Source organism: Salmo salar, chromosome 09 (assembly GCF_965601325.2).
Source record: "Salmo salar chromosome 09, fSalSal1, whole genome shotgun sequence".
NCBI lineage: Eukaryota > Metazoa > Chordata > Actinopteri > Salmoniformes > Salmonidae > Salmo > Salmo salar.
Window position 1 is genome coordinate 2,384,671 of NC_138299.1, and position 27,512 is coordinate 2,412,182.

The following is a 27,512-nucleotide window of genomic DNA, read 5'->3' on the forward strand; positions in this document are numbered from 1 at the left end:
CATGTATTTGAGTGAACCCACATCTGTAAGAGTCTTGCATTTGGTAGCAATCATGCATATGATGCATATAGACAAGGGGTATTCTGCATTCCAAAAGGCAATTAATGTAGCCTACATCAAACCTCTGTTCTAACTGATGTGTGATGAATTTGTGTGAATAACAGAAAACTATATCCATAGAATGGCAGGCTGGGGTCCCATAAAGTGCCATACTGTTGGTGTGTATAGAGCCTACTGTTACAAAGTGGTATTTCATACAAAATCCAGCTCCTGTAGTCCTGTTATTGTTTTTAAGACCAGTTTTTCATTTGTGCGTAAAAAACCCCATCTCCATTCATGTCATAAGAATTTCCCAATACCTGTACTGGGGGTGACAAGTTAGTTTAGAGTTATGTGTGTTATTCTGCATTGATTTCAGTGGGTAGGCTAATTGTTAGGAAATTGTTTGCTTAGTAGTCACACCAACATTTGAATGGTTGCCGATTTGTATGATAGAAAACATGAATTGTCATAAGAGAAAGCAGTTAAAGAATGTCCATTCAGACTAGAGGTCGACCGATTAAACCTCTTACATCTAGACGTTCCGCTAGCGGAACACCTGCTCCAATATCCAATGATAGGCGTGGCGCGAATTACAAATTCCTCAAAAATCCCCAAACTTCAATTTTTCAAACATATGACTATTTTACACCATTTTAAAGACAAGACTCTCCTTTATCTAACCACACTGTCCGATTTCAAAAAGGCTTTACAGCGAAAGCAAAACATTAGATTATGTCAGCAGAGTACCCAGCCAGAAATAATCAGACACCCATTTTTCAAGCTAGCATATAATGTCACAAAAAACAAAACCACAGCTAAATGCAGCACTAACCTTTGATGATCTTCATCAGATGACACTCCTAGGACATTGTTATACAATACATGCATGTTTTGTTCAATCAAGTTCATATTTATATCAAAAACCAGCTTTTTACATTAGCATGTGACGTTCAGAACTAGCATTCCCACCGAACACTTCCGGTGAATTTACTAAATTACTCACGATAAACGTTCACAAAAAACACAACAATTATTTTAAGAATTATAGATACAGAACTCCTTTATGCAATCGCGGTGTCCGATTTTAAAATAGCTTTTCGGTGAAAGCACATTTTGCAATATTCTGAGTAGATAGCCCGGCCATCATGGCTAGCTATTTTGACACCCACCAAGTTTGGTACTCACCAAACTCAGATTTACTATAAGAAAAGTTGGATTACCTTTGCTGTTCTTCGTCAGAATGCACTCCCAGGACTTCTACTTCAATAACAAATGTTGGTTTGGTTCCAAATAATCCATAGTTATATCCAAATAGCGGCGTTTTGTTGTGCGTTCAAGACACTATCCGAAGGGTAAAGAAGGGTGACGCGCCCGGCGCGTTTCGTGACAAAAAAAATCTAAATATTCCATTACCGTACTTCGAAGCATGTCAAACGCTGTTTAAAATCAATTTTTATGTGATTTTTCTCGTAAAAAAACGATAATATTCCGACCAGGAAACCCTGTTTTTGTTCAAAGACGAAAAAATAAAAACATGGAGTCGTCTCGTGCACGCTCCCCCAGTCTCATTGTTCTCAGATCGACCACTATCCAAATGCGCTACTGTTTTTCAGCCATGGCCTGCAAAGTCATCATTCAACGTTCTGGCGCCTTCTGAGAGCCTATGGGAGCGTTAGAAAATGTCACGTTACAGCAGAGATCCCCTGTTTTGGATAGAGATGATCAAGAAGGCCAAGAAATAGTCAGAGAGGGCGCTTCCTGTTTGGAATCTTCTCAGGTTTTGGCCTGCCAAATTAGTTCTGTTATACTCACAGACACCATTCAAACAGTTTTAGAAACTTTGGAGTGTTTTCTATCCAAAGCTAATAATTATATGCATATTCTAGTTTCTGGGCAGGAGTAATAATCAGATTAAATCGGGTACGTTTTTATCCGGCCGTGAAAATACTGCCCCCTATCCATAACAAGTTAATCGGAATGGCCGATTAATTAGGACTGATTTCAAGTTTTCATAACAATCGGTAATCGGTATTTTGGGCCACCGATTTGCCGATTTGTATTATTGTATAATTTTTTTTTTACACCTTTATTTAAGATTAAGATTAAGAACACATTCTTATTTTCAATGACGGCCTAGGAACGGGGGTTAACTGCCTTGTTCAGGGGGGATTCGTTTTTGCAACCTTCGTTTACAAGTCCAACGCTCTAACCACCTGCCTTACATTGCACTCCATGAGGAGCCTGCATGGCAAGCTGACTACCTGTTACGCGAGGGCAGCAAGAAGCCAAGGTAAGTTACTAGCTAGCATTAAACTTATCTTAGAAAATACTATCAATCTTAACATAATCACTAGTTAACTACACATGGTTGATGATATTACTAGTTTATCTAACGTGTCCTGCGTTGCATATAATCGATGCAGTGCCTGTTAATTTCTCATTGAGTCACAGCCTACTTCGACAAATGGGTGTTGATTCAACAAGTGCATTTGCGAAAAAAGCACTGTTGTTGCACCAATGTACCTAACCATAAACATCAATGCCTGTCTTTCAAATCAATACACAAGTATATATTTTGAAACCTTGCATATTTAGTTAATATTGCCTGCTAACATGAAATTGTGTCTCATCTCTAGCGTTCATTGCACGCAGATTCAGGGTATATGCAATAGTTTGGGCCGCCTGGCTCGTTGCGAACTAATTTGCCAGAATTTTACGGAATTATGACATAACATTGAAGGTTGTGCAATGTAACAGGAATATTTAGACTTAGGGATGCCACCCGTTAGATAAAATACGGAATGGTTCCATATTTCACTGGGGGAAAAAAATGTTTTCGAGATGATAGTTTCCGGATTCGACCATATTAATGACCTAAGGCTCGTATTTCTGTGTGTTTATTATATTATAATTAAGTCTATGATTTGATAGAGCAGTCTGACTGAGCGGTGGTAGGCACCAGCAGGCTCGTAAGCATTCATTCAAACAGCACTTTTGTGCGTTTTGCCAGCAGCCCTTCGCTGTGCTTGAAGCATTGCACTGTTTATGACTTCTACCCGGGTGGGTATAATTTGTGGAACGTTCCAACAGGAATCTATTCCAAAAACTTCGTAAAAAACAAGGTTGCCAAAAAACAACGCATACAAAGTTGTATAGCGGCAGAATAAGATATCGGGTAGGGAGTGGTCTATTTCATAGCATTTTTCACTCATCACATTTATTCCGAAAAATGTCTGTCCTCACTCTGGTTGCCTATGGACAAACATTAAGAATAAGCTACGTGGTGAGTTGATGCCTATTAGTTAGCTAGGTTTGTATGCGTTGCTACTTTGTATGCGTTGGCGGTTGGCAACCTTTTACTTTACATTTTTTGGAACAGATTCCTGTTGGAACGTTCCACAAATTATACACACCCCTTCAAGCCTATCAACTCCCAAGATGAGGCTGGTGTAACCGATGTGAAATGGCTAGCTAGTTAGCGGGGTGTGCGCTAATAGCGTTTCAAACATCACTCGCTCTGAGACTTGGAGTAGTTGTTCCCCTTCCTCTACATGGGTAACGCAGCTTCGAGGGTGGCTGTTGTCGATGTGTTCCTGGTTCGAGCCCAGGTAGGAGCGAGGAGAGGGACGGAAGCTATACTGTTACGCTGGCAATACTAAAGTGCCTATAAGAACATCCAATAGTCAAAGGTATATGAAATACAAATCATATAGAGTCCTATAATTCGTATAATAACTACAACCTAAAACTTCTTACCTGGGAATATTGAAGACTCGTGTTAAAAGGAACCACCAGCTTTCATATGTTCCCATGTTCTGACCAAGGCACTTAAACGTTAGCTTTCTTACATGGCACATATTGCACTTTTACTTTCTTCTCCAACACTTTGTTTTGCATTATTTAAACCAAATTGATCATGTTTCATTATTTATTTCAGGCTAAATTGATTTTATTGATGTATTATATTAAGTTAAAATAAGTGTTCATTCAGTATTGTTGTAATTGTCATTATTACAAATAAATAAATAATTTGTAGGGAAAAAAATTGGCCGATTAATCGGTATCAGCTTTTTTTGGTCCTCCAATAATCGGTACCGGCGTTGAAAAATCATAATCGGTCGACCTCTAATTCAGACAGTAACTATTTGAGTTTTTCAAGCAGACTATGGATCATATCAGCTTTTAGGTTTTATCTCCATGCAGCCAGTATTGGAAAAAATACTTAAATCCAGATTGTATGGCATGGATGATCACTTCAGTGAGTCTAAGATATGAATGGCCTCTGTGGAAAGTTGTGCTTCTTTGGAGTGTGAAGGACAATTTACTCTAGTGTTCTGTGCCAGAGAGGACATACAGTGCGTTCAGAAAGTATTCAGACCCCTTGACTATTACCACAATTTGTTACAGTACATCCTTATTATAAAATTGATTAAATAGTTTCTCGCCCCCATCAATCTACAGACAATACCCCATAATGACAAAGCAAAAACAGTTTTTTTATAAATTTAAGCAAATTTATTAACAATAAAAAAAACGAAAAAAACATATTTACATACAGTTGAAGTCGGAAGTTTACATACACTTAGGTTGGAGTCATTAAAACTCTTTTTTTCAACCACTCCACAAATTTATTGTTAACAAACTATAGTTTGGGCAAGTCGGTTAGGACATCTACTTAGTGCATGACACAAGTAATTTTTCCAACAATTGATTACAGACAGATTATTTCACTTATAATTCACTGTATCACAATTCCAGTGGGTCAGAAGTTTACATACACTAAGTTGACTGTGCCTTTAAACAGCTTGGAAAATTTCAGAAAAGGATGTCATGGCTTTAGAAGCTTCTGATAGGCTAATTGACATCATTTGAGTCAATTGGAGGTGTACCTGTGGATGCATTTCAAGGCCTACCTTCAAACTCAGTGCCTCTTTCTTGACATCATGGGAAAATCAAAAGAAATCAGCCAAGACCTCAGAAAAAAATTGTAGACCTCCACAAGTCTGGTTCATCCTTGGGAGAAATTTCCAAACGCCTGAAGGTACCACGTTCATCTGTACAAACAATAGTACGCGAGTATAAACACCATGGGACCACGCAGCCGTCATACCGCTCAGGAAGGAGATGCATTCTGTCTCCTAGAGATGAACATACTTTGATGCGAAAAGTGGAAATCAATCCCAGAACGACAGCAAAGGACCTTGTGAAGATGCTGGAGGAAACAGGTACAAAAGTATCTATATCCACAGTAAAACAAGTCCTATATCAACATAACCTGAAAGGCAACTCAGCAAGGAAGAAGCCACTGCTCCAAAACCACCATAGAAAACGCCAGACTACAGTTTGCAACTGCACATGGGGACAAAGATTGTACTTTTTGGAGAAATGTCCTCTTGTCTGATGAAAAAAATATATAACTGTTTGGCCATAATGACCATCGTTATGTTTGGAGGAAAAAGAAGGATGCTTGCAAGCTGAAGAACACCATCCCAACCGTGAAGCACTGGGGTGGCAGCATCATGTTGTGGGGTGCTTTGCTGCAGGAGGGACTGGTGCACTTCACAAAATAGATGGCATCATAAGTTAGGAAAATTATGTGGATATATTGAAGCAACATCTCAAGACATCAGTCAGGAAGTTAAAGCTTGGTCGCAAATGGATCTTCCAAATGGACAATGACCCCAAGCATACTTCCAAAGTTGTGGCAAAATGGCTTAAAGACAACAAAGTCAAGGTATTGGAGTGGTCATCACAAAGCCCTGATCTATATCCTATAGAACATTTGTGGTCAGAACTGAAAAAGCGTGTGCGAGCAAGGAGGCCGACAAACCTGACTCAGTTACACCAGGTCAGTCAGGAAGAATGGGCCAAAATTCACCCAACTTATTGTGGGAAGCTTGTGGAAGACTACCCAAAACGTTTGACCCAGGTTAAATATTTTAAAGGCAATGCTACCAAATACTAATTGAGTGTATGTAAACTTCTGACTCACTGGGAATGTGATGAAAGAAATAAAAGCTGAAATAAATAGTTCTCTCTACTATTATTCTGACATTTCACATTCTTAAAATAAAGTGGTGTTCCTAACTGACCTAAAACAGGGAATTTTTAAATGTCAGGAATTGTGAAAAACTGAGTTTAAATGTATTTGGCTAATGTGTATGTAAACTTCAGACTTCAGCTGTAGACATTCAGACCCTTTGCTATGAGACTCGAAATTGAGCTCAGTTGCATCTTGATTCCATTGATAATCCTTGAGATGTTTCTACTTGATTGTAGTCCACCTGTGGTAAATTTAATTGATTGGACATTATTTGGCAGGTGCACTCCTGTCTATATAAGGTTGACAGCGCATGTCAGAGTAAAACCAAGCCATGAGGTCAAAGGAATTGTCCGTAGAGCTCCAAGACAGGATTGTGTTGAGGCACAGATATGGGGAGGGGTACAAAAACATTTCTACAGCAATGAAGGTCCCCAAGAACACAGTGGTCTCCATCATTCTTAAAAAGGAAAACGTTTGTAAACATCAAGGCTCTTCCTAGAGCTGGCTTCCCAGCCAAACTGAGCAATCGGGGGAGAAGGGCCTTGGTCAGGGAGGTGACCAAGAACCCGATGGCCACTCTGACAGAGCGCCAGAGTTCCTCTGTGGAGGTGGGAGAACCTTCCAGAAGGACAATCATCTCTGCAGCACAACACCAATAAGGCCTTTATGTTAGATTGGCCAGACAGAAGCCACTCCTCAGTAAAAGGCCCATTACAGCCCGCTTGGAGTTTACCAAAAGGCACCTAAAGGACTCTAATACCATGTGAAACAATATTCTCTAGTCTGATGTAACCAAGATTGAAGTCTTTGGCCTGAATGCCAAGCGTCACGTCTGGAGGAAACCTGGCACCATCCCTACGGTGAAGCATGGTGGTGGCAACATCATGCTGTGTTGCAAATGCAGGTGTGCCCAAGAATACTCAAGGCGGTAATCGCTGCCAAAGGTGCTTCAACAAAGTACTGAGTAAAGGGTCTGAATACCAACGCTACCAGTCAAAAGTTTGGACACACCGACACATTCAACTGTTTTTCTTTATTTTTATTATTTTCTATGTTGTAGAATAATAGTGAAGACATCAAAACTATGAAATAACACATATGGAATCACGTACTAACAAAAAAAGTGTTAAACAAATCAAAATATATTTGAGATTCTTCAAAGTAGCCACCCTTTGCCTTGATGACAGCTTCGCACACTCTTGGCATTCTCTCAATAGCTACACTGGAATGCTTTTCCAACATTCTTGAAGGAGTTCCCACATATGCTGAGCACTTGTTGGCTGCTTTTCCCTCACTCTGCGGTCTAACTCATCCATAACCATCTCAATTGGATTGAAGTCAGCTGATTGTGGAGGCCAGGTCATTTGATGCAGCACTCCATCACTTTCCTTCTTGGTTAAATCGCCATTGCACAGCCTGGATGTGTGTTTTGGGTCATTGTCCTGTTGAAAAACAAATGATAGTCCCACTAAGCACAAACCAAATGGGATGGCATATTGCTGCAGAATACTTTGGTAGCCATGCTGGTTAAGTGTGCCTTGAATTAAAAATCAATCACCAACAGTGTCACCAGCAAAGCACCCTCACACCATCACACCTCCTCCTCCATGCTTCACGGTGGGAACCACACATGTAGAGATCATCCGTACACCTACTCTCACAAAGAAACGGAGGTTGGAACCAAAAATCTCAAATTTGGACTCATCAGACTAAAGGACAGATTTCCACCGGTCCAATGTCCATTGCTAGTGTTTCTTGGCCCATGCAAGTCTTCTTCTTATTGGTGTCCTTTAGTAGTGGTTTCTTTGCAACAATTCGACCATGAAGGCCTGACTCACACAGTCTCCTCTGAACAGTTGATATTGAAATGTGGCTGTTACTTGAACTCTGTGAAGCATTTATTTGGGCTGCAATTTCTGAGGCTGGCATATCTAATGAACTTATCCTCTGCAGCAGAGGTAACTCTGAGTCTTCCTTTCCTCAAATCAAATCACATTTTATTGGTCACATACAGTACACATGGTTAGCAGATGTTATGCGAGTGTAGTGAAATGCTTGTGACACTAGTTCCAACAGTGCTGCAATATCTAACAATTCCACAGCAACTACCTAATAGAAATAAATCTAAGTAAAGGAGTGGAATAAGAATATATACATATACATATATGGATGAGCAATGACAGACAAGGCAGGCAAGATGCAGTAGATGGTATATAAGACAGTATCTGCATATGAGATGAGTAATGCAAGATATGTAAACATTATTAAAGTGGCATTATTAGTGACTAGTGATCCATTTATTAAAGTGGCCAATGATGTCAAGTCTGTATGTAGGCAGCAGCCTCTCTGTGTTAGTGATGGCTGTTTAATGGTCTGATGGCCTTGAGATATAATCTGTTTTTCAGTTTCTCAGTCCCAGCTTTGATGCACCTGTACTGACCTCGCCTTCTGGATGGTAGCGGGGTGAACAGTCAGTGCCTCGGCTGGTTGTTGATCTTTTTGACCTTCCTGTGGCATCGGGTGCTGTAGGTGTCCTGGAGGGCAAGTAGTTTGCCCCGGTAATGCGTTGTGCAGACCGCACCACCCTCTGGAGAGCCTTGCAGTTGTGGGCGGTGCAGTTGCCGTACCAGGCGGTGATTCAGCCCGATAGGATAATCCCAATTGTGCATCTGTAAAAGTTTGTCAGGGTTTTAGGTGACAAGCCAAATTTCTTCAGCCTCCTGAGGTTGAAAAGGCGCTGTTGCGCCTTCTTTACCACACTGTCTGTGTGGTTGGACCATTCCAGTTTGTCCGTGATGTGTACGCCAAGGAACTTAAACATTTCTGCCTCCTCCACTACTGTCCCGTCGATGTGGATAGGGGGGTGCTCCCTCTGCTCTTACCTGAAGTCCAAGATCATATTATTTGTTTTTTGGATGTTGAGTGAGAGGTTGTTTTGATGGCACCACACTCTGAGTGCCCTCACCTCCTCTAGGCTGTCTCGTCATTGTTGGTAATCAATCCTACTACTGTTGTGTCGTCTGCAAACTTGATGATTGAGTTGGAGGCATCATGGGTGAACAGGGAGTACAGGAGAGGGCTGAGCACTCACCCTTGTGGGGCCCCAGTGTTGAGGATCAGTGAAGTGGAGATGTTGTTTCCTACCTTCACCACCTGGGGGTGGCCCGTCAGGAAGTCTAGGACCCAGTTGCACAGGGCGGGGTTGAGAACCAGGGCCTCTAGCTTAATGATGAGCTTGTGGCGGTGGTTTTTACGACTGCAATTGAAGAAACTTGAAAAGTTATTGAAATGTTCTGCATTGACTGACCTTCATGTCTTAAAGTAATGATGGACTGTCGCTGCTCTTTACATATTTCAACTGTTCTTGACATAATATGAACTTGGTCTTTTACCAAATAGGGCTATCTTCTGTATACTACCCCTAACTTGTCACAACACAACTAATTGGCTCAAACGAATTAAGAAGGAAATTAATTCTACAAATTAACTTTTATTAAAGGCACACCTGTGAATTGAAATGCATTCCAGGTGACTACCTCATGAAGCTAGTTGAGAGAATGCCAAGAGTGTGCAAAGCTGTCATCAAGGCAAAAGGTGGCTACTTTGAAGAATCTCAAATATAAAATATATTTTGATTTGTTTAACACTTTTTTGGTTACTACATGATTCCATACGTGTTATTTCATAGTTGTTATGTCTTCACTATTATTCTACAATATAGAAAATTGTACAAATGAAGAAAAACCCTTGAATGAGTAAGTGTGTCCAAACTTTTGACTGGTACTGTATGTACAAGTGACATTTCAGTCTTTTATTTGTAATAAATGTGCAATTATTTCTAAACCTGTTATTGCTTTGTTATTATGGGGTATTGTGTGTAGATTGATGAGGGGGAAAAAATAGTTCAAGTTTAAATTTTAGAATAACGGTGTAATGTAACATAATGTGGAAAAAGTCAAGGGGTCTGAATAATTTCCGAATGCACTGTAGATGTTAAAGTAGTATCTTTGCCCTTCTAAGAGGTTGTAATAAGCATATGATTTGAATCTTTTTCCATTGAATACACTTTCCCGGTCTGTTCAGTGTTATTGTGCACCTACCTGATAATACGAAGCTTGATTGATGAATTTGACATTTTAGTCATTTAGCAGACACTCTTATGCTTCTTGACAGCTACTTACATGAGCAGTAAGGGTTAAGTGCCTTGCTCATGGGCACATTCACCTAGTCAGCTCGGGGATTCGAACCAGTGACCTTTCAGTTACTGGCCCAACACTCTTTAAAAAATATATATTTTCTACCCCCAATTTTGTGGTAGCCATTGGTTGTTACAGTCTTGTCCCATCGCTGCAACTCCTGTACGGACTCGGGAGAGGCGAAGGTCGAGAGCCGTGCGTCCTCCGAAAACACAACCCAGCCAAGCCGCACTGCTTCTTGACACAATGCCCGCTTAACCCAGAAGCCAGCCGCACCAATGTGTCGGAGGAAACACACAGTACACCTGGCGACCATGTCAGCGTGCATTGCACCCGGCCTGCCACAGGAGTCACTAGTGCGCGATGGGACAAGAACATCCCAAAGATTAGTTTATACCTCCCTTGCCTTGGATGTTTCTCTGTCAGTAACTAAAATGGTTGATACTAAATTATTTAACTTCATATGGAGGAATAAACCTCATTATTTAAGAAAATAGGTAATATGTAGCACCCAAGGTGAGGGAGGGTTGAATGCTCTGGATTTTAAAACCTCTACTATAATATTTAAGATTAAATGGATATTTATGGATATCTATTTAAGAAATAAGGATTGCATTTGGAATATCATCCCTAATTTTATATTCCAACAGATTGGTAGTCTAGAATTCTTACTCAAATGCAACTTTGATATGGGTAAAATCCCTATTAAGCTTGCAAACTTTCATAAACAAGTACTTCTAACTTGGAACCTCATGTACAAACACAATTTTTCACCACATAGGTATACAATCTGGAATAATAAAGACATAAAATACAAAAACAAGTCTTTGTTTCTCCAGAACAGGTTTGACAACAACATTATTTGGGTTAAACAATTATTGAATAATGATGGACAACTGTATGATTATCCAGAATTTATTAGAACACACAATGTTACATTCACTCCTGAGGAGTATCAAATTGTTGTTAGAGCTGTCCCTAAAGGTCCCAAAATATAACAATATTCCAAGTGCAACTATTGAGGATTTTGTAGCCTCAATACAATTAGAAGGAATTTACATTTTAAACTATAAATGTAATAACATGTATATAAGGAAACTATGTCAATATGTTACGATTCCCTCTGCTAAAATGTACTGTAATGCAGCCCTAGGACAAGTGAACTGGAACAAAGTTCCGTTGTTATCTGGTAAATATTGTATATCTAATAAGGTGAAAGAAGTATCATACAAACTCATTCATAGACTCTACCCTGTAAAGACCTTTATTATACACAGATTTAAAATAGCTATTGATAACAAATGTGTATTTTGACCATTTATTTTGGGACTGTTCTTATGTCAGAAGATTTTGGAGTAAGTTAGAAGATTTTATTTTAAAAGGAACAACTATTAATGTTAATTTGAAAGACTCTGATATTATGTTTTATTTTGATCCAAACGATATGGACCCTGATTTAACTTTCATTGTTCATTTGTTTATTTTTCATGGAAGACTCTGTCTATAAAATGAAGTGGGCAGAGAACAAACCCCTCTTCACATTATTTAAGATAGAATTGAAATATTATTTTGAAATTATCAGTAAATGTAAAAACAAAAAGCAATACGCACCATAAAAGTATTTGACAAATTGAAAATGAATCTTGTAATACCCCTGTCTTTTAGGTTTATGTACTCTTGTTTGTATATTTCAGTTTTTTTTGTATTAGTTGTGTTCATAATAAAAAAAATAAAACATTTAAATTTAAAATTAAAAAAAGAACATCCCAAACCCGGACGATACTAGACTCAAACCAGGATGTCGGCGGGCACAGCTAGCACTGCGATGCAGTGCCTTAGACCACTGCGCCACTCAGGAGGCCTGGCCCAACACTCTTAACCGCTAAGCTACCTGCCGAATCACTTAAGCATGATTGGAACTACACAATGGGATAGGGCAAGTTTTTGCTTTCCATGACTCAATACTGTGTGTGTTGTGAGTGCGTGTGTGTGTGTGTGTGTGTGTGTGTGTGTGTGTGTGTGTGTGTGTGTGTGTGTGTGTCTGTCTGTGTCTATGTGTGTGTGTTTCCACCTGATTGGAAATTAATCTATTGAGATGATCCTATGGAAGTCAGCAGCAGTACCCTTCTGACCTTGTGGCTTATTTAAAACCCATATCCCCTCTGTGTTGATAGCGTCGTAATGGTTTGGGCTAGAAACTAATATGACCTCACTATGGAAAGCTGAGACTCTCACGAACATGTACCATAATAAAAACTATATTGAGACTTACTTTCTTAATGGGCGTGCATTCACTGTCATGTCGGCTAAGTTTCTGCAAAAAAACTCCTCATTCATTGATATTTCTATGTCTCCTCCCCCAGGTCTGTATGAAGGGATGTGATGACCCATGCACGACAGAAGGACTCTCTGAGCAGATACCATCCCGGTAACTCCTGGGAACAGGTAGGGGGGGTGCCACATGCTGAGGCCATGGTGGGGGGAGCCTGGCCTGATCGCCCAAAACTAAAAAGAGGGAGGCCCAAGAAGATCAAGAGGGGCAGAGCGAAAGAGCGCAAGGATCTGAGAGTGGTGGAGAAGAAGGAGGAGAAGGACAGGAAGCTGTACCCTCTCAGGGCCAGGACACTGGATCAATGTGAGGGGGACACCTTTGACTGTCGCGTCCTTCTCACCCGTCTGGAGGAGAGTGGTGATGAGGACAAGGCGAGCTGCTTGAAGGGTCGAATAGAGACCAAAGAGGAAGGGAGCCATAACCTGGTGTGTGGAAGGACCAAGCCCTGCAAGTCTAGACAAAAGACCTTCAAAGCTTATCGGAAATTGACGGAATTAAACAAACAATCAAAAGTGTTATGCACATTACCTGTCATGGACCCTCGCAAACGGAGGCTGGCCTCTCTGAATGCGGAGGCTGTGAATAGTCTGCTCTTATATAGAGAATATCCTCAAGGGACCAGACTCACAAAGAAGCTACAGTCCAATTGGAATCTGGCAAAAGATGCGGTAATTTTGGGACACAACACCCCAAGGGGTCCTAAAGTGGCAAAATCAGACATTTATGTAACTGGAAGTTCCAAACAAAACAAAAAGTCTCTGAAGATGGAGGACATGGATCTGCTGAGTCTGTACGGTCCCACCCCCCGGCGTCAGGCCAGCCTCAACGCTGCTGCTTTGCTCAAAATCACCAGCACCTCCTTCAAAGCCAAACACCGGGTGGCCAAGACCAACTGCAAGCAACTGAGTGCAGTACTGAGGACCAAACAGTCGCTGCACCCCAAGCTAAAGAAACAACAGTATCATAAACTCCAACACGGGAAATCCCAAACCCATCCACAGCTGGTTCAGAGATGCTGTAATCTCTATAAGAGGGAGTCATTCCACCCCGAACCCCAGTGGGAGGGGATTACAGGGGGGAACAGCTCCATCAGATCTGGCTTCCAGTGTCGAGCCTTGCTGGGCTACCCGATGAAGTCTGTGAAGGAGGAACAGGTCGAGGAACAGGTCGAGACGCAGTTGACTCCTTCTTTCTACTGCTGCTCCCAAGAAAGGTCAGTGGAGTATTGCCACCAACTGGCCCTGTTCCTCAACCAGAAAAGCTTCGGTGAAGACAAACTTGAGGAGCATTCGCTCTCCAATAGCTACCTCCCCTCTCCCCATTCCCTGTCCCACCCACATGCCCTAACCATAAGCCCCCACCCTTACCCGTGTTTCTCGGGCTACTACGTCCACTTTTGTCACCATGAAACCTCCTCTACCCTCATGACCTCCGTGAGCTCCATCCCCATGCCCTACCCTCCCTCCTCTGTGGCCCCAATCACGTTGTGCTCTGGTGAGGTTCAGAGCCCCAAGCTGCTGTCCCCGACAGGCTCTCAACCCTCAGGAATCGCCCACCCGGTCTACTGCTATGGAGAATCCTGCCAAATCAGTGGATATGCAAATAGAGCAGTACCGACCCTAGCCAGCAGGAGGTGCTGTTATAAGGCAGGCTGCTCCAGCTGCAGCCACAAGATAAAGATGGGTAAGGGGAGGCAGAAATGCCTATAGATACAGTCACCTCCAAAATTATTAGCACCCTTGATAAATATGAGCAAAAATACTGTATAAAATAAATGAAAGTAATACTGAGCTATAATATATGCTTATTTTTTTAAATATTATTTTATACAAATACAATTGCTCAGAGAAAGAGATTTTGCTAAACAAGTAAGTAAAACAAATAAGTTATTGGCACCTCTAAAGATTATTATAAATAAGATGTAACAAAATAAAATCTGCATTAACATTCTACTTTTAAAAATTAATCTCAGTTTAAGGAACTGTATTGTGGCCTTCCATGGCTTCCTATTTCACTGGGGTATAAAAATGAGGTAATACACACATATATAATCCCGTTGTCATTCATCGTGTGAAAAGGCAAAGAACCCACAAAGGAAAAGAGATAAATGGTTGTTGACCTTCAAAAATCAGGCAATGGGAGAAAAAAAAATGGCTAAAAAAACTAATATACCACTTACCACTCTTTGGGCAACAATTAAGAAGTTTAAAACCAGTGGAACAGTGGTAAACTTGCCTGGTATTGGACACAAGTGTATCTTGTCCCCACGCACAGTGAGGAAGATGGTTCTGGAGGCAAAGAAAAAACCAAGGGCCAAAGTTGGAGAAATACATTCACCACCTCCATACCAATATGCTCTTTGGAAGGGTTGCCTTTATTATTAAGAGCAACCAACAATTGTAAATGCCAGGAGTTCGCAAAACGCATTGGCACTTGGTTTGGAACCAGTGCTATGGTCAGATGACATGAAAATAGAGCTCTTTGGCCACGCACACCAGTGGTGAGTTTGGAGACAAAAGCATGATGTGTATTCAGAAAAGAAACTCATACCCAGCTAGCAAATAACATTCTGAGAACCATATGTTTCTTAGAGCTTGGTGAGAGTGTGGTTAATTATTTTCTTGGTATTTTATTACTTTAACAGAAGTTTCCTAAAAGTTCAAACATGGTTGGATTTAATAAAAATGTTGATAATGTTTTAGGAATGCTCTACAACTGGTTTGACATTGGGAATGTTCTCACATTGTTTCTAATGTTCTCAGAACAATGTTCTTCTGTGGAAATGTCAGTAACTCAGCATAACATTTCCTACAGGTTTCCTCATGGTTCTATTTAAAGTCTTGTTCTCAAATTGTTCTGAGAAAGTTAAGATAACTTTCCATAAGAAAACGTTAGTAACGTTCAGAGAACGTTTGAAAAATATTATTTAATATTATTTTAAAACATACACATTCCGTTCTCAGCATCAACAAAACTACATATATCTCGATCCTCTATCTTGTTAAGTGTTTTCAGCTGTGGCCACTAATTGGCCACACCCGATCTTAATGAGTGCTTGTTTCCTTTGAAATGGGTTCTGTTTGAATACACTAAAATAAACAGCTTTGTATAAGTAAAAAAAAAAACATGGCATGCTATCCTAACCCTCCATCCTGGTGGTGCAGTGGACTAATTCCATTGATAGAGAACAGAAGATCATAGGTTCAAATCACACTGACATAGTGCCACAATAAAAAAGAAATGTGTTTCCATGATTAATGCCTAAGCAAATGAATTTCCATGTGTGCTTGGAGTTCAAAACAGTTAGCCAAAGCTAGCAGTGTTATTAAAAGTCTTATTGAAACATATTCTCAGAACGTAATTAACTTCAAATAACCTATACTTTCTGTTCTCAGATCGTTAATAAAGCCTCCCAGGGAACCTTAGTAAAACGTTATCAGAATCTACCTGCAACCTAAGAATTAATGTTGACAGAACAGGAAAGAAAATCAATTTTACCAGTCAGGAAACTTATGGCTTCGTTCCCAGAACTAGTGAGAAACCTAAAACGTATGTTCCCACAGCTTCCAAGGAACCAAATCTGCTAGCTGGGTACCTACTTTAAAATATGGTGGTGGATCTTTGATGTTATGGGGCTGTTTTGTTCCACTGGTCCTGGGAACCTTGTTAAGGTCAACGGCATCAAGAACTCTACTATGTACCAGGACATTTTAGCCAACAAACCTGGTTGCCTCTACCAGGAGGTTCAACTTGGCCACAAGTGGCTCTTCCAGCAAGACAACAACCCCAAGCACACATCAATATCTACAAAGAAAGGATTAATTGACCACAAAATCTAAATTTTGGCAATGGTCATCTCTGTCTTCGGACTACAACCCCATTGAAAAACTTTGGTTTGAATGAATTGAAGAGGGCAGTCCATAAGCGCAGACCAAAGGATATCAACGATCTGGAAATATTCTGTATGGAGGATCCCTCCCAATGTGTCTCCAATCTCAAAAAAACATTTTAGAAAATGGCTCAGTGCTGTTATCCTCGCAAGGGAAGGCTGCCGGAGTATTAAAAACAGGGGTGCCAATAATTTTTAGATGTATTTTTATCACTTGTTAAACAAAATCTCTTTCTTTGAGCAATTGTATTAGTCTAAAATAATGTATTTTTTTTGTTTCCAATATAGCTCACTATTTGTCAAATTTACAGTATTTTTTGCTCCTCTTTATCAAGGATGCTAATCATTTTGGAGGTGACTGTATACAGTGATAATGATGTGAACGGGCCATGATTGTTGCAGGGTGTGAACCACATGTTTGAGATGGCTCAGTGTCCTTTAAGTCGATCAGTCAAACCAGCAACAATCTGTGGAGAATACTCATGTTTTGACCTTTAGAATACTCCTCACAGGAATGGCAGTTATAGGAAAATGTTACAGAGAATCAGAAATGTCACATAGGAGGCAAGAATCAAAATTTTACAAGAAATTTGTTCAGTCATGTTCTCCGGATTCATTCAGTGGGGTCTAAAAGCCTGGTAGGGTTTAACATCCACAGTCCTGAGCTGAACTTTGTTTCTTTATCCCTGCCCCCCACTCAACGTACATGGTCAGTGGAGTGCCTTAACTACTGTATCTAGCCACTAGTTGTATGAGTAATCATCACAGATGGTTTAGATAGAATGTACTGTATTTACTACTGAAGCTGAGTAGTATTCATGCAGAGATGCCAAGCTGTGGCATTTGATCAACTGAAGACCAGTTACTCCGAAATCCCAATTGCTCCCAGTGGTCCTCTATATAGGGTCTGTTAATCTTTGTAGCAGAGCTTGGTACTGTACACACAAGATGAAGGAAAAAGGAAACCGCACACTGCTCTTGATAGTATCACTGATCTTTATTAAGCTTTACGTATTGGCCTCACGGCCTTCGTCAGAGCTTTTGTGAGTTTTTAAAAAGAATTAGCACCCTTATGTAGACCTAGCCCCACCCACATCCGTTCCACACATCGAAAGGGGTTGGAGGCCAAGGAAAAACAAATAAGTGTTACCAAATATAACAATATGCATTTCATAAATATTTGAATAAAGTGTGTAAATAAGACATTTTAAACACGTCTGTAAAACCACAATGAGGACATAGACCTACCGAGCAAGGTTTCATTAATCATTGGGTACATCGTACGAAAAAACATCAGAGTAATCTGATATAGGGGCTTAATTCATGTTCAAATTCACAACATAACATACATAGGTATTTCATCATTAAGACCATTAGGAAATAATGTCTGGAGGGTGAAAATCCAAAAACATTCTCTTTTGCTCAGAGTATTATTAATATCACCTCCCCTGTCTGATATCTTAACTTTCTCTATGCCACAAAATCTAAAGGTAGAAATGGCATGCTTTAGGTCATTAAAATGTACTGCGACTGTATAATCCCTGTCGTTTATCCTGATTGAACTTTTATGTCCACTGATTCTCTGTTTGAGAGAACGAGAGGTTTTACCTACATAGCACAGCCCACATGGACATGTAATAATGTAAATAACATGGGTGGTGGAACACGTAATAATGTCATTTATTTGGAACAGTTTTCCTGTATGTGGGTGGTAGAAATATTCACACTTCATCATATTGTTGCACTGTGCGCATCCTCTGCATTTATAGCTGCCATTTGGAAGAGGGCGTAAAAGAGCCTGGCTGATTTTCTTTTGTGGCTGGCAGTTGTCATGAACCAATTTATCGCGTAAATTGTGACCTGACCTATACACAATAAGTGGTGGATTTTTAAATTCAGCCGGCAAAGCTGGGTCCGATGATAAAATATTCCAGTGTTTCTTGACCGCATCTCCCACTTTTCGCGAGTTCAAAGTATATGTGGTTGTGAACATTACGAAGTGTTCTTTAGCTTTAGCGGGTCTTTTTTTGTAGCAGTTCATCTCGTGTTTTTCCCAATGCCAAATTAAGAGCTTCATCCACAGAGGATGCGCACAGTACAACAATATGATGAAGTGTGAATATTTCTGCCACCCACATACAGGAAAATGGTTCCAAATAAATGACATTATTACGTGTTCCACCGCCCATGTTATTTACATTATTACATGTCCATGTGGGCTGTGCTATGTAGGTAAAACCTCTCGTTCTCTCAAACAGAGAATCAGTGGACATAAAAGTTCAATCAGGATAAACGACAGGGATTATACAGTCGCAGTACATTTTAATGACCTAAAGCATGCCATTTCTACCTTTAGATTTTGTGGCATAGAGAAAGTTAAGATATCCTCTATGGGCTAGGTGGGACGCAAGCGTCCCACCCGTGGTGCACTCCATCAACAGCAGGTGCATTTCAAGAGCGGCAAATTTGAATCCAAATAAATGTCAAAATTCAAATTTTTCAAACATACAACTATTTTACACCCTTTGAAAGATAAACATCTCCTTAATCTAACCACGTTTTCCGATTTCAAAAAGGTTTTACGGCGAAAGCATACATTTAGAGTATGTTAGGACAGTACATTTACAAGAGTTGTGTGTAATGTTGTGCCAATTCAAAGACAGGCGTCACCAAAACCATAAAATCAGCTAAAATTATGCACTAACCTTTTACAATCTCCAACAGATGACACTCCTAGGACATTATGTTAGACAATGCATGCATTTTTAGTTCTATCAAGTTCATATTTATATCCAAAAACAGCGTTTTACTGTGGCGTTGATGTTCAGGAAATCGTTTCCCTCCAATAACCGGCATTCAAGTCAGCACCACAAATTAAATAATTAAAATTAGAAAACATTGGTAAAATATTATATTGTCATTTAAAGAATTATAGATTTACATCTCTTGAACGCAATCAACTTGCCAGATTTAAAAATAACCTTACTGGGAAATCACACTTTGCAATAATCTAAGCACTGCGCCCAGAAAAATACGCGTTGCGATACAGACTAGCCGCCATGTTGGGGAGATCTAAAATCGAAAATACTATGTAAATAATCCATTACCTTTGATTCTCTTCATCAGATGTCACTTCCAGGTATCACAGGTCCATAACGAATGTAGTTTTGTTCAAAAAAGCTCATCATTTATGTCCAAAAATCTCCGTCTTGTTAGCACATGATCTAAGCCCGCCGGACTTCACTTCATTAACGAGGGGAAAAAATATATTTACGTTCGTTCAAACATGTCAAACGTTGTATAGCATAAATCATTAGGGCCTTTTTTAACCAGAACATGAATAATATTCAAGGTGGATGAATGCATTCTCTTTTATAACGTATTGGAACGAGGGTACCCAACATGAACTCGCGCGCCAGGTGTCTAATGGGCCATCATCGTTCCATGGCTCTTGTTCGGTCAGATCTCCCTCCAGAAGACTCAAAACACTTTGTAAAGGCTGGTGATATCTAGTGGAAGCAATAGGAAGTGCCAAAATATTCCTCAGCCCCTGTGTTTTTCAATGGCATAGGTTTAAAGGTAATACAACACATCAGGTATCCACTTCCTGTCAGAATCTGTCTCAGGGTTTTGCCTGCCAAATGAGTTCTGTTATACTCACAGACACCATTCAAACAGTTTTAGAAACTTTAGGGTGTTTTCTATCCATATATAATAAGTATATGCATATTCTAGTTACTGGGTAGGATTAGTAACCAGATTAAATCGGGTACATTTTTTTATCCAGCCGTGCAAATACTGCCCCCTAGCCCTAACAGGATATCAGACAGGGGAGGTGATATTAATAATACTCTGAGCAAAAGAGAATGTTTTTGGATTTTCACCCTCCAGACATTATTTCCTAATGGTCTTAATGATGAAATACCTATGCATGTTATGTTGTGAATTTGAACATGAATTAAGCCCCTATATCAGATTACTCTGATGTTTTTCGTACGATGTACCCAGTGATTAATGAAAACTTGCTCGGTAGGTCTATGTCCTCATTGTGGTTTTACAGACGTGTTTAATACGTCTTATTTACACACTTTATTCGAATATTTGTGAAATGCATATTGTTATATTTGGTAACACTTATTTGTTTTTCCTTTGCCTCCAACCCCTTTCGATGCGTGGAACGGATGTGGGTGGGACTTGGTCTACATAAGGGTGCTATTTTTTTTTTTAAACTCACAAAAGCTCTGACGAAGGCCGTGAGGCCGATACGTAAAGTTTATTAAAGATCAGTGATACTATCAAGAGCAGTGTGCGGTTTCCTTTTTCCTTCATCTTGCTCAACTTTTACCATGCACCTGGAAAAAAGATTTCTCAGATGTGCAAGTGCCTTTTGCATTTTGAATTACTGTACACACAAGACAGGCCGACATGATTCCACATGTTGTTACTATCAACCAGGAGTCCCAAAGTATCATAGCCCCTTTACGGTTCTTTAGTCACTGCCTCAGGAGGACAGCAGAACCACTGTTACTGAGGGTATTTGTTCTCAGATGGTCTGTGGTCAGGTCTTAATTGTCAGGGACCACAGCAGCATTCACAACCTCATTAAGTAGGCTGATTACAGATCAAGATGGCATATCATTGGCATTGCACAGTCAGAGGCGCTATTAGCTGAAGTAAATTGGTATTTGGTAGTGTCTTGTTGCCTCTGTTGAGCCGCCTGCTTTGAAGTGACAGAGAAATGGACCCTTTTCCCCAAAGAAGTGATCAAGACATCTTTTTTCTTTTCAGCTACAACAAGATTGAGATGATTTATTATAATGTGACATTTATTGTATCCTCTCTCATCCTAGCTGGCCTTAATGGTCAGGTGAAGCTGCCCCACAGCTTGGTTGATTCCTATGTTTTTATTAAAGACTCTACATTACATTAGAGTACAATACAGCATCTCCACTACCTTTGTGCACAGATCCAATCATGCATCAGATTCTGGAATAATATACTTCCAGAAATAAACAGAAGTGGTAAATGAGTGCCGATTGAGATGAGAGTCAAGGAGCATAAATGTTATAATACAACAAAAAAACACATTTAGCGTAATAGGTGACTAAACACTATTCACAAAAAAAGGTGCATAAAAGGCTTTGACCTCAACTGACTGCATCACTTTGTATATTACAGTATCATATCAACTTTAACCAGTTCTCTGATTCCACACTGCCGGTCTGTGGTCCATCAGACCACAATAAATGGACATCTCTGTCATTCTGATATGCATTTGTGGCCCGCTGTTGCAGCCTTGTGCCTCACAGCTACAATTAATACAGGGGATACAGATAGGCAGTGTTCTAATCTCTACTGCATGCAGCGTCGCTGTTTCTATATCAGTGGTGCTGAAACAGAGTGGGCTCACCATGACAGGAAAGGAGAGGATGAGTCTGGAGGTTTTGTGAGGGTCTATGTGAGGGTGTGTGTGGGTACGTGTGTGTGTTTAATAAGAGACTGATCACTCCAGTGTCTGACAGCTCCAATTTTCCCCACAGAAGACTACTCCTCGTCTCTGGAGGACCACAGCTCCTCCTCTGTCCCAGCCTCCCCCGCACCCCGGCCCCTCTCCGGCTGCCCCGCCAGCCCCAGCACTCCCCCAGCTGCCCAATCAGTGTCCTGCTTTCAGACCTCTCTATCAGACCCCAGCCAACTGCAGGTCCCGCTGCAGGTGGTCCGGGAGTGCCCTCAGAGTGCCAAGCCACCGAGCGGCTCTCTGTCTGGGGTGAGCAGCGGCTCGTGGTCCGTCTGCCCCCACATTCAAGACAAGCAGCAGCTGGGGCCCGCCGGCCTCGCAGCCTGCAGAGCTGCCAAGCAGCAGAGGATCACCCGTCGCCGGGCAACCAATGGTTGGCTGCCCGTGGGCGTGCCCTTCGAGGGGGAGGTTTTCACTGTGGTATGTATTGCTGTGTTAAAGGGATAATCCACCCCCAGAAATAAAAATCATGAAACTCCTGTCAATTTGGTGAAAGCCTATGTTTAATCAGTAGGTAAAGTAATAATATTCCAGTGATTTAAGTTCTAAGTGGTCCGTCTGTGAAATCAGGAAATCGTGTAGGAACGCATCATAGCTACTGTACATGGTTCTTGTCACTGGAGATAGGGGATCACACTATCACATTCAATAACGCTTTTAAAACAATGACCTGCACTCCAGATCGCCAAATCAGCCAATAGATGGTATGGGCATACTTGTCTAGAACAGCGATTCTCAACTGGTGGGAGGATTTGAATGGGTTGCGGTTGTCATTTTTTAAAATAAATAATAATAATAATAATAATGATTTTATGAAACAATACTCCAGTCTGAACTTGAGTGACTTAAACCAGGTAGAAAGTTTGTAGAAATTATAATGAATTTACATTTTAAAATAATTTTCTCTGAACAATCTTTCTTTAATAACTGTATTTTTAATATAGAGCTATTAGCAGTGCCATTTTGGTTGATTTTGTGGTCTCAAACTATAAGTTTATTAACATTCTTCATCAACAATTAGCAGTACCATTTAGGTTGATTTTGTGGTCTCAAACTATGAGTTTATTAACATTCTTCATCAACAATATGGGCAAAATGTAATTATTGACAATAAAAGTGGTGGGAATGTTGTTCCCTTGTCATGTAATTGCTACATTTAATATCAATATAGCATTTAAAATATACTGAAAAAATGTATAAACACAACATGTAAAGTTTTGTTCCCATGTTTCATGAGCTGAGATAAAAGTCCCAGAAATATTCCATATTCACTAAAAGCTTATTTCTCTCAAATGTTGTGCACAAATGTGTTTACATTGCTGTTAGTGAGCATTTCTCAATTTGCCAAGATAATCCATCTACCTGACAGGTGTGGCATATCAAGAAGCTGATTAAACAGCATGATTATTACACAGGTGCACCTTGTGCTGGGAATAATAAAAGGCCACTCTAAAATGTGCAGTTTTGGGGGAGTGTGCAATTGGCATGCTGACTGCAGGAATTTCCACCAAAGTTGTTGACAGATAATTGCATGTTAATTTCTCTACCATAAGCTTCCAACTTCGTTTTACAGAATTTGGCAGTACGTTCAACCGGCCTCAAAACCGTAGACAACGTGTAATCACGCCAGCCCAGGACCTCCACATCCTTCTTCTTCACCTGCGGGATCGTCTGAGGGGGTGCTGAGGAGTATTTATGTCTATAATAATGCCCTTTTGTAGAGAAAAACGAATTCTGATTGGCTGGACCTGGTTCCCCAGTGGGTGGGCCTATGCCTTCCCAGGCTGACTCATGGCTGCGCCCTTGCCCAGTCCTGTGAAATCAATAGATTATGGCCTAATTAATTTATTTTAATTGACTGATTTACTTACATGAACTGTCAAATCTTTGAAATTGTTGCATGTTGCGTCTATATTTTATATCAGTATAGGTTTCCAGATTGTGTTTTGGCGCTAATTTTTTTGCGAATATTGGGTCACGACTGAGACAACCTGGTTCAATTTGGGTCCCGAGGCAAAACCAGTTGAGAACCACTGGTCTAGAACACATCCAACCGTTTATATCGTTACAACAAAGTATATTTCGATTAGATGTGCTCAATCTAAACAGTGCACCAAATGTTCTATTCAGTTTCTCCTTCAAGTACCATCTCGCAATGCGCCCTGTTTGCCTGTGAGAGTGTGGGAAAGGGCCGTTGTTCCCATAGCAAAGTACTCTGCACTCGCTCTGGGCAGAGAGGAACTGCAAGTTGAACTCATTGAGATAGACTTCTAAATGGATAGAGCAGTTTGTTTAGGTCATTTTCCAGCTAGCTAGCTACTTTACATGCTGATATTTACTTTGGTTTTATTGTGCGTAGCTACATTTGCTAGCTAGCTACCTAGCTAGCTAGCAATCCCTACCCCTATTTTTATTTTTTTGCAATTTGAAAATTGTTGTGGAAATCTGTTGTAGCTCAAGTCGACTACAAAACCAACATTGCAATGCTCTCTCTCTGGGCTAGCTACAATGTTGGTTTTGTAGTCGACTTGAGCTGCAACAGATTTCCACAACGATTTTCACGTTGCAAAATATATATATATATATATTTCACATGTTGCTACCAACCTTTGTTATAACAACAAAATGAAACATTTCTTCACCCAAAAATATTGTTTTCACATTTTAGTGTTATTTAACACTGTTCAACACTGGAATTAGGGGTTTGGGGTGGATTATTCCTTTAAGAGATATTGATTGTACCTTGTAAGGTAACTAGCTGAGGCTACAGAATATTATATTTAGAACTGTAAAGACAAACTTTGTCTGTATGCATGTATGATATTATTACACATCATGTGCTTAGCATGTGCTTGCATGTACTAATAACATTGCTAATAGTATGTGGCAACAATGGTGACATATTGACTATGTTTCCAGGGGGAAGAGACAACAGTGTTGCGCAAATGTTTTGAAGGGGTCAAGCGGGATGGGGAGATCATTTGGGTTCGAGACACAGTCCTGTTGCGCTCTGGCTCCAGGAAGAAGTCTCTGCCCTACATAGCCAAAATCTCAGCCCTATGGGAGGACTCAGAATCTGGTGAGGCACCGCCTTTTTTTACACAAAACTAAACTATAGTCATGTTTAAAACCATAGACCCACAGGTTCAAATACTATTGATTTTGTTTGAAATACTTCAGATTGAGCTTGCCTTGCACAATGGAACTAATGGAATAGCCCCAAAAGTACAAAACCTGCCCATCTTTTGTTCCAGGCAAGAATCAAATGCTCAAAACATTAGAATGAAAACAAATACCATTTGAACCAAGGTCTGTTAAACAGACCATTGTTTGCTGCATAATCATTTAGAGAATGTGACAAAACGTGAAATATTATGAATAGGATCCCTACCCATCACCGGATGGAATCCCTACCCATCATAATTCGATACAACTTCAGTTATCCTCCTATCACCCTGAAAATTGCACTGTCTGTGTGTATCCTCAGGAGAGATGATGATGAGTCTGTTTTGGTACTACCGCCCAGAACACACACAGGGAGGCCACAATCCCAGCACACACTGTGAGGTGAGTTCGCAGAAAGCTGAGTTCACACTGTGTGGCTGCAATCCACAATGTTTGTCCAGCCCCAGCCTGGTTCTCCATAGGGAATGAGATGGCAAACACATTACTTCTGTTGAATTATGTATTTCCTGGAGAAATAGGCTACAGGTTTCCCGTTGTCAATATCCCTCAGGAACAAACAGACTTTGTTCACCCAGGCTAGAAATAATAAACAGCAGCCTTATTCACAACCCACTGGGCACAGATGTCAATTCAACGTTTATTCCACGTTAGTTCAACGTAATTTCATTGAAATGACGTGGAAACAACGTTGATTCAATCAATGTGTGCCCAGTGGAAATTATCTGCGAGAGAGCTAGGTTGTGCGGGAGAGCTAGTAGGGAGAAAAACGTTTTGAAACAGGGAGGCACTAACTGAACTTGTCCAATGAAAACACTGATTTTCATGACCTGTTGTAAAACATTTTGCTGCAGTGTGCACTACTTAATACCCTAGGCTTTGAGAAGACCAAAGCGAGTGCTTTGCTCTACTAAAGCCTCTGTAAGGATAACTATCTAGGATTAAAACAAGACACACTTTTTTGATCTCCCATGACTGTGTGATTTCCTGATGGTAAGTGGGTCTTGGTGATGATGTCAGATACACATAGTTACGAGATTCTTCTTCATATTAAAGGGATAGTTCAGTTATAACATATTTTGATACATGTACATATGTAAAATTGCTGAAATATCCCTTTAAGCAAGGTATTTGTTTTGGTTCATAAGTGAAGATGCATGCATCATTTTCTTCCGCCTTGTCACCTGACTTTGTTTCCAGAATGAGATTTTTGCATCTCGGCATCAGGACCAGAACAGTGTGGCCTGCATTGAAGACAAGTGCTACGTTTTGACGTTAGCACAGTACTGTAGGTAAGGTGTCTGTTTTTCGCTGATGGGAGCTGGGGCGTGAGAATCAATAGGATGTGGGACATTATATCTGTTGCATTGTATTTGTTCACTTATTTTTCTCTGTGATCTATTCTAAGATGTTAAAGGGAAATTCCGCCACTTTTCAACCTCATATTCATTATCTCCAGCACCATACTCGATACCTTATTCATTATCTCCAGCACCATACCATACAGTGATGCGCAAATGTTTTGAAGTTGTCAAGCGGGATGGGGAGGTCATTTGGGTTCGAGACACAGTCCTGCTGCGCTCTGGCCCCAGGAAGAAGTCTCTGCCCTCTAGATATGTAAAAACGATGTGTTTCTATGATCTGTGGTTAAAAAGACAAGAAAAAAATGCTTCTCTGTGTCATCACAGGGTAGTATTAAAAGTACGAAAAACAGTGATTTTCAAAACCATCAACGAGTTCCTAGCCAGAGGGAGGGTATTTTCCTGCTCTCCATGTCACTGCGAAACTCAGTTTTTGAAAATCACTGTTTTCACAAATGTTTAACTTCTGATGAGGTCATCGGGAGGAACATTTTAAATGTTATATATTTTTCTACAAAACATAGAAATGTGCCGTTTTCACATATGTAGACACTGGTATTTTGCTGGAGATAATGAAAATGAGGTTGAAAAACAGTGGAATTTCCATTTAAGCATTTGGGTGGTCTTCTTGACATGGTATTTCAGATTTTGTGCCTTCGTGAAATGTCGCGGGGAGGGTCTCCCTGAAAGTGCCACCAGAATGGTACCGCCTTGTGTTGAATACAGCACCTCTGCCCACCGCTGTGTGCCCACGGACATCGACCCCAACCTGGTGTTCGTCTGTCGCCACGTCTACGACTTCCGCTACGGGCGCATCCTGAAGAACCTGCAGTAGCACTTGTGAGGACAGTGGTAGATGGAAGGAATATTAAACAGTGAAAGAAGAGGTTAAAAATACACTATTTAGTTTTTTCCTCAGAATCCTCACCAAAAGCGCCAGTTGAGACA

At 40.5% G+C, this 27,512-nt stretch overlaps 1 protein-coding gene and 1 non-coding gene across 2 annotated transcripts; both read left to right on the forward strand.

The window, feature by feature from the left end:
• Positions 1-12,652: 12,652 nt before the first annotated feature.
• LOC145850359 (bromo adjacent homology domain-containing 1 protein) lies at positions 12,653-22,467 on the forward strand. Its single transcript, XM_082956544.1, has 2 exons — positions 12,653-14,296; positions 22,043-22,467. Exons 1-2 carry the CDS (start codon positions 12,664-12,666, stop codon positions 22,465-22,467), a joined length of 2,058 nt encoding a protein of 685 aa, XP_082812670.1. The 5' UTR covers positions 12,653-12,663.
• A 2,477-nt stretch (positions 22,468-24,944) lies between these two features.
• On the forward strand, positions 24,945-26,674 carry LOC106610622 (uncharacterized). Its single transcript, XR_014378671.1, has 3 exons — positions 24,945-25,099; positions 25,508-25,587; positions 26,404-26,674. It is a non-coding gene; the product is annotated as an uncharacterized LOC106610622 (transcript).
• Positions 26,675-27,512: the final 838 nt, after the last annotated feature.